Source organism: Centrocercus urophasianus, unplaced genomic scaffold (assembly GCF_019232065.1).
Source record: "Centrocercus urophasianus isolate 14NV4802_14NV808 unplaced genomic scaffold, USGS_Curo_1.0 seq_306, whole genome shotgun sequence".
NCBI classification, from domain to species: Eukaryota; Metazoa; Chordata; class Aves; order Galliformes; family Phasianidae; genus Centrocercus; species Centrocercus urophasianus.
The window spans coordinates 487-11,623 of NW_024884874.1; the positions used below are offsets into that span (position 1 = coordinate 487).

Genomic DNA, 11,137 nt, shown 5'->3' on the forward strand with positions numbered 1-11,137 from the left:
GCACTGAGGGATTTTGGAGGGGTTGAGAGGTCCTGGGGCAACGTGAGGGGACTCCGTAGGGGTTGGGGTCCCCGGGTTTGCAGTCATCCCCCGGAGACCTGCAGCCTAGAGCTCTGGCTCCACCCCTTCCATCTTGCCCCCCCAGCAGCCCCTCGAGACACCTCAGTGTCCCCTCAGTGTCTCCAGGAGCCCCTGCTCTGTGGCAGGATGCAACAGGACTGCTCCAGAACCACACTGCGTTGTTCTGTGGCAGGGGGCTGGGGGTGAACCCTGTCACCTCCCTGCCGGGTCTGGGGGTCTCCAATCTCCTGCCATTTCAGGAGGGGACATGGTGGCATCAAGGGGACACGTGGTGATGCGCGCAGGAGATGACGGGTACATGGTCACCATGGCCTTGGTGATACCAGGACCCCCACGGGGAGCCCAGAATCCCCTTGTGGGGTCATGGTGGCTTTGGGCATCCTGGAACCAACAACGAGGATGCCAGGAGCTCTGCCACGGGGACACCGGGACCCTTTGGTGTGCTTGAGGTGGCTTTGGGGATACCAGAAACCATCACGGGACCACTGGGAAGCAACATGGAAAGCACACAGCAGAAATGACATAGAGGGGGGCATGGAAGGGACACACGAGGAGGTGATACGTAGGGACACAGAGAGGAACAGGGGGACAGACATGAGCAGGGGACACAGGAGGGGATGCATGAGTTCTTGCTGACACGTTGAGGAGAAACTGACACGGAGCCAGAACCTCGTCACGTGATAACATTTTTATTAAACAAAACCACCTTTGTAAAACACAACTCTCTTCCCGTTTTCACTGGCCACCTCCGCCACTTCCTCCCTCAAACCCCAGGATGTCCTCAGCACGTCCCCAGCACGCCCCCAGTGCTGACCTCCATTTTGTCCCTGACATCCCCAGCCAATGTTTGGGAAGTGGTACGAACTTCTGTACACCAGAACGAGCTATCGTGGAAATTATAGGGGCTCAAACAAACTTGAGTTTTTCTGTATGGTTCCCCATAAGAGATTGCTTTAAAAAACAAGCAACTGTGAAACCCACCACATCCATGCGCTGTGCAGGGTGGAGCGAAGGAGGCGCAGGAGCAGCCAGAGGGGTCGGCAGTGGTAGTTCTGGTGGTGCAACAGCAGGCAGCAGCAAAGGCCGGCCCTGCAGCTCAGAGAGCTGCCCGAGGGATGGCAGCAGCCCCCACAGTGGGTCGGGGGGGTCCAGGCAGCAGCCCGTGCTTCCTCGCTGACTTCCTGCTGTACTGTGGGAAGTCGGGGAGCTGGGCGATGAAGCAAGGAGGGGCAGGGCTGCTGGAGACATCAGGGCTTTGTGGCTCCTTGGCACTGATCCATGCAATGAGTTGTTCTCTTTCCTGGCTGTCTACTTCCCCCAGCAGCTCGTCCTGAAGCAGGTCACCCTTCAGGTATTTCTCTCTGACTCTGGAACCATCTTGGTTCTCCCGGGGATCCGCGAGAGCACCTGCCACGTCTGAAACAGCCAGAGCATCCCCCCAAACGGCGACAGCTGCCTTGCTACACCCACTCTATGCAGACACCCACCCGCCAGCTCTGCGTCCTCAAACTCACCGCTGATCCAGGTGAGCAGCTCCTCAATGTCCACCATACCATCCAACACATCTGAGCTGGTCACCACTGCTAGAAATGAGTCACTGGTTCAATTTTACTTACACAAAAACACATGTTGGAGAAGCAGAGCTCAAGCATTCTCGTTGGACATCTGAACTCTTACCCATCATGAGCAGAGGGTGAGAAATCTTACTCAGAATCCACAACGACAAACGATGCTTCCATGCTGGTTGCATTCCATGCCACAGAACGGCCAAAAACTCCGTCAGCCAAGCACTGGCAGAAAACAAGAGTACACATTTTTAGCATTTCATCATGAATTAAAAGTATAGACTCAGTTTACTATTAAAATTGAAAGGGAAAAAAAATCTCTATACATATATACGTTAGTCTCCAAGTTGCCAGGCATCAGTTTTCAATGGAGAAAAGCCACATTTGACATCTGCTTCTATAGCAGAGTCCATCTGGCTTTTGAAAGTTATTCTGTTGTGGATAAAGACGTGAACATAGACTAGAACCTCCTCTCGCTCTCATAATAGAAGCGACTTGGTGCCATCTCTTTGAAGAGGGACGATGGGGACTCTCCCAAGATCCCTTGGTTCTGACAGATGTGGTGGCCACGTTCCTCAGAGCCCTGGCACCCCGAGATCCTCATTTTCCAATGCGGTGCTCTCTTCCAATGACACACAGAGCAGAGCAAAGCCCACGATTTTGCTGCATGTGAAAGGTGTAGCTAAGTATGAGGCCTGAGAGGAGACTTTTTCCTTCCAACTCACTCTCCTTTAGATCCCTGGTGGGAATAGAAGGGGTTTTTGGGAGGCGCTGGGAGCAAGACACTGCAGCTGGGCGACTTGTAGGGAAGGGATAAAGAGAAGCAAAGAAATGGCTGCCTGCCCTCAGCGTTCTGACCTGAAATCCTCCCCAGGGTATGCATCCAGGAGAACAGCTGCCCTGTTTTTTGAGAAGTTTCTCTTGTACAGAAAATCACTGGCTGTTGGACCACAGGGAAAGAGATGGAAGAAAATGCAAGAAAGGCCTTGTACCAGGTCAGGTGTAAATTATCCTGATATTACAAGTAGAATAGGAGGGAATATCACAACTGTTTCCAAGAAGCTATTGTCACATCACCCACCCCAATTGCTCATTACTGTGACTTGTAGCAGACTTTCCAAGTCACAGTCTGAACCAATACATGAGCACAAGTGCCTGGTGCAGGAGAGAGACGAGGCTGCATTCCTCAGCTCCCCCCCTCCACATCCCTCCCTGCACTGTTTTGCTTCTGTTTGTTCCACACCCCCTTGCCTGGTTCACGATTAAGTGAAATGCCGTTCTGAAACGATTCTAAAGAAACGCATTCCACATCACTCATCTTCCTCAGTGCCACACTGTGTAATCAGTGACTATTAAGATGTTATAATTATGAAATAAACAAGAGAGTTTTATGAAGCAGAATATGATAATAAAAAGAGAACAAACAGAAGGCTTACCCCCTACCCAGGGCTCACTCACAAAACTCCAGCAGGGCCAATCTCCAGAAGAGCTCCTTCCCCACTGGCAGCCAGCTCTGAAATACGTTCAGGAGAGCAGCACAGCTGAATTGCCTTCACTGTGCTCCTCTGGCTGACTAATGGCTCGCCTCAGGTGATCACTCAGAGGTTCAGGCCATGACTTAGCAGTTCCCATATGCACACCTAAACATTTCCTGAACGCCTCCAGGGAATCTGACTGCAGTCCCTCCCTGGGCAGTCTGTCCAGGGTCCAACCACTCTTTCGGAGGAGTTTTTCCTAACGTCCAGCCTGAGAGAACTCTTGTTGCTCTCAAGGTTCTTTCATTTCTTCACAAAGCTGTTTCAAAATCTTCATCTGGGAGGGAGCACGTGAACCTAATGAGATTCAACAAGGTCAAGTGTAGGGTGTTGCACCTGGGTCGTGGCAACCCCAGATATCTGTGCAGGCTGGGAGAAGAACTAATGGAGGGCGGCCCTGCTGAGAAGGACTTCAGCGTCCTGGTAGACGAAAAACTTCACCAGAGCCAGCAGTGAGACCTGGGCTTGTTCAGTCTGGAGAAGAGAATACTCTGGGGTGTTGTAACCTTCACCCATTCATTTTCCCTGGGAGACCGCAGCTTGGCCAATTACCGAGGTGACACCAATATGGTGAACAGCAAAATGGTGCTTTAATGAAACTAACACGTGCTTATACATGGAAAGGGGAGGGCCTAACGCGTTACAACCCGAAGATGGCGCAAGTGCCTAATACAACATCTCCCCCTCCCCATGCCAAGAGGAGCCTTGCCCCGTTACAATACGCGATGTGCTAAACCTAAACAACATATATCTTAGAATTTGTCCTGCATTATACAATATTCCAATTGCGTGTACAATATTCCGATTTTCTCAGTCATTCGTTGTATACAACCTTGCAAACATCGAAAGATACATGGCAAGCACAACATTAATCCTAGAAATATAAGAAGCCCTATTACTAATGCTTTAAGTAACTGCTTAAGCCGTGGCCCAATCCCACCAAACAAATTCTCCAACCAATTTCCAAAGGGATCTTCCTGTATTCCAATCTTTTTTGTATGTTCTTTTAGCAGTTGTAACTTCTTATGTAGCGATTCACTGTGATCGCTTAAATTGAAACACATCCCTTCAAAGTCGTTGCATCCATGACCCTGTGCCAGGAGTAGGAAGTCGATCGCTGCTCTATTCTGGAGCACAGCATGCCTAAGGCTATCAACGCCCATGAGTAGTTCGCTTAGGTGTTGTCGGCAACTGCGAGGTGATAGAATAGTTAATTTCCCCAGGTAACATGGTCCCCCCACCGGTATTCTCGGGATACCCTGCCAAACCCTGTCACCGCATATCAGGAACACCCCTGGTGGTAACATCTTTGAACCTCCAACAACACTAACTCTCTCATTACTCCTATCCAGACCATTATCATCAAATTTACCTTTCAATAGTTTTCCGGTGGTGACATTATATTGCGGCCTCCTGTGGGGGTATCCGTACCCTCCCTGCGGCTAAGATTGCATGATGTTGCAGCAACAGTCACTCATGGTGATATTGCACCACTGCTGTGGCGATGTACAATTGTTACACAGGGAAACCTTTCCACCCATTCACGGTTTTCAAATGATACCACTGCCGAGTATGATTTACCACGCACCCACAGTACGGGCCAGACCACCTGAACACCTCACCGTTCAGCGGGTCAACAAGCGTGTGTGGGATGGTTCTATTATGGCTAGAGTCCCACAACAAAGGTCAACCCCTCTTAAGGAGATCCTGCGCGATCCCACGTTGGGAAAGCAATCCTTGTAAGGCAAATTGTTCAAAACATATGCATCCCTCTGAATTATTACCCACGCTCTGAGATCCCATAAGCAGCAATTCAGGGGGGTCCCACGAAAGTGATGTATTCAGCATGCGGATCAGGCAAGCTGAAATATTAGCACCTGAAGTAAAGTACTTTTCGCAAACAGTTATATTATCTACGTATCCCAAAAACAGCAACCTATCAGTAGAAAAATTCAAAGGTACCCCTATAAGGCACATGTGGAATGGTGAAGTGGCCGATTGCACTCATCATATCACAGGGTATGTTGTACAGGTTCAAGGATGACACGCATAAGGTTGATCACATCATACAGCAGGAGGCTAGAAGCCATAAGAGCTTCTACTGCCGACATGGTCATGGGAGAACGCAGACCTTTGCTTTTAACCAAATCCGCAAGGCAAGTAATTGCCTTGGAGTCCAGAGGGGTCCAAGCTTGACCCTCTGTTTTTACTACTACAGGGAGGGCGAATGTCGTAGTTGTCGGATATGCCGTTCGTAAATCCTCTCTCGCCCTAGCCCAGTCAGTGAGTGTAGGTGGGGCCCATGAGGCAGTCATTGCAGGATCCTGCCCTCCCTGGGTGAATCCCGAGGCTGCTCGCACCGGGACGCCACTCCCACACCCTTCACAAGACGGAGTGGAACATTCCACCCCCTTTTGGGAGCGGCTGCGGCAACAAACAGAGTCAGGCAGCAATGAAGCACCGCCCCCGCTCTCACATTTCACCAGCCGCGCCGTATCCTCTCTGGCCAGCTCACCCTCCCCCACTGCCCTCTTAACAGGTGTGCAACAGGCCATGTTATATTCCTCCGCACCTCCCCCTCCCCCCTCATCCCTGAAGGGTTTCAACAAAGGATATAAACCCTGAGCTGGATAAGGAGGCGGGGATGGAGCCTCTCCGTCCCTGCGGTCCCACGATCCTTGCCCAACTTCCTCCCGCCTTGGTGTCGAAGCCTCCGCCTCAGGCGGGGCCGAGGGGACCGGCCCCAACTTGCCCTCCAGCAAACCTGCAGGGGAGACAAGATACCCCCCCGTCCCCAGCCCTAACAGCTCCCTAGCTCGATCACTCGCCATTTTCTCCTCCCTCGCCATCTTAAACACCCCAAAATCAATCCCCACACCTTGAACTCTGCCGCCTTTTGGGTAGTCATTGCCCTCTTAGAGAGCATGGCGGTGAACGCATCCCAATTAGTGGGATTGTATAAGTCAGAGGGAGATGCCAGTAAGCCCTCCCTCTCCAGCAGCGAAAGAACCACTGCAACCTCCTTCTTAGAAGGAACACTTCTCCCGCAATAGGTTTTACATGCGTGAAGAATCACCTTAATAACAGCTTCCATATCGCCCCAGGCTAAACGCACGTCTAGCCTTCACTGGGTGCTTCCCCTAACATCCTAGGGGGATCCTGGCTCCTTTTCCCGAGCCTCCCGCCTGACAAGAAGTAATGCGCACTCCTCCCCATCCCCGGGCTTCCACTACTCCGCAGATTTGAATTTACCGCTCCGAAGTGGGATCCTGCGCCACAGACAGACAGCTGACTCACCCCCAGAGATCACGTCGGTCGGGGTCACCATTTGTTGTAACCTTCACCCGTTCGTTTTCCCTGGGAGACCGCAGCTTGGCCAATTACCGAGGTGACACCAATATGGTGAACAGCAAAATGGCGCTTTAATGAAACTAACACGTGCTTATATATGGAAAGGGGAGGGCCTAACGCATTACAACCCGAAGATGGCGCAAGCGCCTAATACAACACTGGGGAAACCTGATGTGGCCTTCCAGTAATTAAATAGGAACTTATAAGCAGGAGGGAAGGGTGGTGCTATAAAGACTATTAAGACTAGAATGTCTTGAACCTCAACAAAATAATTTCAAAAGTCAGATGGACTCTTTTACAGAAGCTTGTTACGTGAGAGCAAATCTGACTGCAGGAAAATCAAAACCCTTTCATGGTGACTTTGGTAAGTAACCTGCAGAAAATACAACAAGCATAATGTGTCCTGATTAAAAAACAAAAACAAACCGAAAAGGACAGGTGCCTGTATCAGATGTCCATAGCTGCAGAGGATCTTCCAGAAGGAGGCAGCAGAACCTTATGCTCACACTGCAGTACAGGAGCAGAAAACTACCGGGAATATCTGGGTTCCTCCCGGGAAGGCAAAACTGCACAGAGATGCACCAGCTGGGTTTGGCAGTGCCCTCCCACCCTCAGATTTCCTGCACACAGCTTCACATCGCTCCCCTTCACCCTGTCCTACCTCAGAGACTCAAGGAGCACTGATTTGGTACAAAGCACAGCAGTGTCGCATTAAAATGCAAGTTGTGTTTTCATTGTCAGGGGTATTACAGCCCAAAGCTTGGAGCATTGCCTCCAAAAACCATGCCAGGATGGCGGCTTGGTGCTCCGAAGCTGCATAGGTTCTACTCTGGACCAGTTGGAGTACAGCAGCTCATGGAATGCCACAGGACAAATCAGGCCATGCGCTCTTTGTCGATGTCTAATTGTGGCTGTTTTTTATTGACTACAACCAAACTCGTGGTGCCGAGTTGGCGGCACTCGGAACGCTGCCCTGTAACGCTGCGCTGCATCGCTGCCTGCTGATGCTCGTCCTCTCAGTCCTTCAGCTGCAGCTTCTGCATCATCTCCACAAGGCTGTTCATTGCGGAGCACTGGAAAGAAACAAGGCAAGTTAGAGATAGGACAGGAACAATCTGGGGAGATCTCCCTACGCAAATATGATCAGTACACTTGCAGAACGGCCCCATGCAGCACAGCACGTTCCTGCCATTCAGGTCACTGGCGTTACTTCCCACAGAAGCTGCCTATGGTAAGATTCATGCTCTGCTGGGGGAACAAGGTTTCCAAGGTCACAGTGCCTGACATGGCAAGGCTCTTTATCACAGCAAAACCCTCCGGCCATTACCAACATGCCCTTCTCAAGCCGGAGGAAGGCACCCAAGCTTCCCTGGGCAGCTCTCACTGACGGCTGATTTCCTCAAACACACAGCTGGGTGTTTTTCTATTAAACTGCTTGCCCTGAGATTCTGCAGTATCTGTCATGTCTGACAGACGGAGGCACTGAGCACAGCAAGAGCCATGTCTGTGCTCACCAAGGACTCACCTCTGCACGTGCAGCAGCAGCTCTCAGAGCAGCCTTCTTCAGTTCCACTCTTCTTGCTTTTCGTTGTCTTCTTGCTGTAAAGCAAGAATAAAACTGAATTCATTTTGTCTGCAGCAAAACTGCAGAAACATAGGTACCATAAAAACAGATGTCGGGAAAAAGATAAAGGAAATTGGAAGCCTCTCAGTGAATGACATTTCCAGTGGAAAGGTGCAGAAGACCACCATGGAGGTAACGGAAAGAGACGGGGTTACATGGCACCTCACTGCCTTGGGCCTTTGTAGGCTTCAACTTTTTTCCCCTCTGCAGAGAAGGAAAAAGCAAAGCAAACCCTCTGCAACTTCAGTGTGCTTGATAAGGGCAGCACTGCCCTACAGGGTGGTACCACAGCACCTTCTTACATCTCAGCTTGGTGCTCCATGCTGCAGCAGGCCCAGGCTGTGCTGCTGGAGCCAGCACGCTGCCTCTGCTCTGAGCCCTCACTCTTTTGTTAGCAGGCAGCTGCGCTGCTGTTTGCTGCTCTGCTTCCAAGCCCTTGCATTTGCCTCCAGCCGGGGACTTGGAGACAGAGCGGGGGCACATGGCAGGGGAAGGTCTTCTCCCTGAGCTGGGACCTGCTGCTGTGGGAAGCCCTCCAGCCTGGAGACGAGCTCTCTCTGAAAGGACCTCCTGCACCGCTTTCGCGTAGATCTTGGCACTGGGCTCAGCACCTCTCTCTGGCAAGAAAAGAGAAGCAAGAAGATACGAGAGTGCGATACTGCTTTCAGTCTGCAAAATGGGCCACAGTGCTGGGACATCTCATCTGGAGTGGTCACGGACCACTTACTTTTTTTTTTTTTCTTTTTTTTTTAAAAAAAAAAAAAAAAAAAAGAAAAAAATTACTTCCATACTGTTGGAACTGTATTATTAATAGGCTGTGATTCCCATCCTACCCACCCCCTAAATGCACGATTTCTAATAAACACAATTTAGTGAAGTAAGTGTAGATGGAAGCAGTTTTAATTAATGCACCTGTATCAGTGTCTGACTTTAGAAATATATAGAGCAGAGTGTTAATGCACGTACCCTGATGCAAGTACAGTGACCAGAAAGTAGCTCACTTTAGTTTTGATGGAGTACAAGGGAGTATGCTGCTGAATATTAAAGGCAGTGAGATACAAATTTGTAACAAACTAGAAGTCTGATTAGAGAAGTGCACTTGCTATTCTAGAAAGGCTTGATTTACTTAGAAAATAGATAAAAACACAACCACAATATAAATTAGAATGTAGGCCGAACAACAGAAGGGTAGATGCTACAACACTGACAAAGTTTAAGTGTGTGCCACTTCTGTTGAGAGGAGGAGGATATAAAGGTATACATGTAGGACACATAGATTAGTTAACAGTAAGAGACTTTATGTGTGTTTTTTGCTTCCATTATATTTATTACTTTGTAGAGACTTTTGTGAATGTTAGACTTCTTTTATTGTTTTATTATATTTATGTATAAAACAGGTTGACTATGCTTTTTTAAAATAAATAAGCAAAAAAAGTCTGTATGAATGCCTCTGTCATCTTTTGTAGGAAGTTACCAGTGAAGAGCTGGTATGGTGTTTTTTGGTGTTTTTTTTTTTTTTTTAAATAAAACTGTTTAGACCAGTCAACATCAGAGACAGTAACTGTGTTTTTACTTTAACAGATGGAACACTTCATAAATCCTTAAGCAATGTGTCCTGACTACTTAAATATGAGTTCAGATTATTTTTATTTTTTTAACTAGATATAGGTACTAGCATAAAAACTGGCACTGGCAATAGACGCACTTAACTATAAGTTGCATTACAAAAGATCTGTTTTTTGTTTGTTGTTTTTAAATATATACTTTTTTTTTTTTTTTTTTTTTTTAATTAAACTTCATTCTTCTCCCCACAAATGGTTGGTACTTGACTGGGACTGTTCTTGCTTACTGATGAGCCATTTGGTTCCACAGAAAATGGAATATGCCTTGAATTCCCTCTAGTTGCTGTGCCTTTGCGGCAGCATTTCTTTTCAAAACTCTGGCAATAGTCATTAAAATCAGTGAGGACTATTGAAATTAGTGAGAAATTGGGTTTGAAATTATTAAGCAGTAGTCAAAACTCAACAATGTACTGAAATGTGTTTCAAGTTCATAATGCTTGGGTTGTTCCTTGGTCCTCGTGAAGATGTTTCTGAAAAATGTAGTGCCTTGTATCTTTTTTGATCATCATTGAGTAGAACTCTGTTGGTTTGTCTTTTCATTTTGGACACAGAATTAATCCACAAACGTTGCTCAATTTAACAGGCTCCTATTTCTCTCTTACCTTCTAAATGCATCTCATGCACTCAAATAGGCTCCAGATGATCTCTTAGAAATATTATGAAACTATAATTAGGTACAATGGTGTGTATTTCTTACTGCGGTTATGACTGAACACAATAAGGAAGGGTAGCAGTATATAATACAGTTAACCAGATACTTTAAAACTAACAATACAAAAATCTAGTTTATTGCTTTTGTAACTAAATTTCTATATTTAGAGAGTCAATGCAAAGGGGAAATTGTATTTAATTTATTCCACGTGGAAAATCTACATGGCCATTCATAAAGAAGTATTTTATTTTGGTGGAAAAAAAAAACAACTACAAAATCCCTGAAATTTTTAATGTTACATCATGTAATTTACATGTAGAGGATTGTTAGCTGATGAATTCAGGGGAAGACACTGCTACATGCTCTACTCCAGCTGAACTTACACCATGCTCACTACAGGTGTGCCAAGTGCAAAATTGTACATAGTTAATCAAAGATTGAAACATCACTCATTGTCAGTTACTGTCCTATGTACTGAGGTTCACACAGCAGATAAATCATTAATTTTTAGAGTTAAGGAGATACGTTTCCTGTTAAATCTGTGAATTCTTCTGGAATGAATTTATAGTCCTCTTCTACCCTTCCAGCCAAAGGTCATTCCAAATGCTATATGTGGAATTTGTCTGAAGGGTAAGGAGTCCAACAAGAAAGGAAAAGCTGAAGCTCTTATACATTGCTCCCAGTGTGACAACAGTGGTAAGTATCTG

General features: G+C 47.5%; 1 protein-coding gene and 1 long non-coding RNA gene across 3 annotated transcripts; both read right to left on the reverse strand.

Annotated features, from left to right (window-relative positions):
• Positions 1–786: 786 nt before the first annotated feature.
• LOC122165935 lies at positions 787–2,890 on the reverse strand. Of its 2 annotated transcripts, none has more exons than XM_042829333.1 (4): positions 2,114–2,890; positions 1,759–1,871; positions 1,596–1,661; positions 787–1,497 (listed from the first exon to the last, which is right to left on the reverse strand). In XM_042829333.1, the coding sequence occupies exons 1-4, from the start codon at positions 2,248–2,250 to the stop codon at positions 1,178–1,180; spliced, it is 636 nt and encodes a 211-aa protein (XP_042685267.1). In that variant the 5' UTR covers positions 2,251–2,890; the 3' UTR covers positions 787–1,177. The 2 variants fall into 2 exon arrangements, with proteins under 2 accessions (XP_042685267.1, XP_042685266.1); XM_042829332.1 differs by having other exon boundaries at positions 1,596–1,664.
• Positions 2,891–3,202: 312 nt separating this feature from the next.
• LOC122165936 lies at positions 3,203–8,765 on the reverse strand. The gene is made up of 3 exons (XR_006170626.1): positions 8,058–8,765; positions 6,520–7,605; positions 3,203–3,687 (listed from the first exon to the last, which is right to left on the reverse strand). It is a non-coding gene; the product is annotated as an uncharacterized LOC122165936 (long non-coding RNA).
• Positions 8,766–11,137: the final 2,372 nt, after the last annotated feature.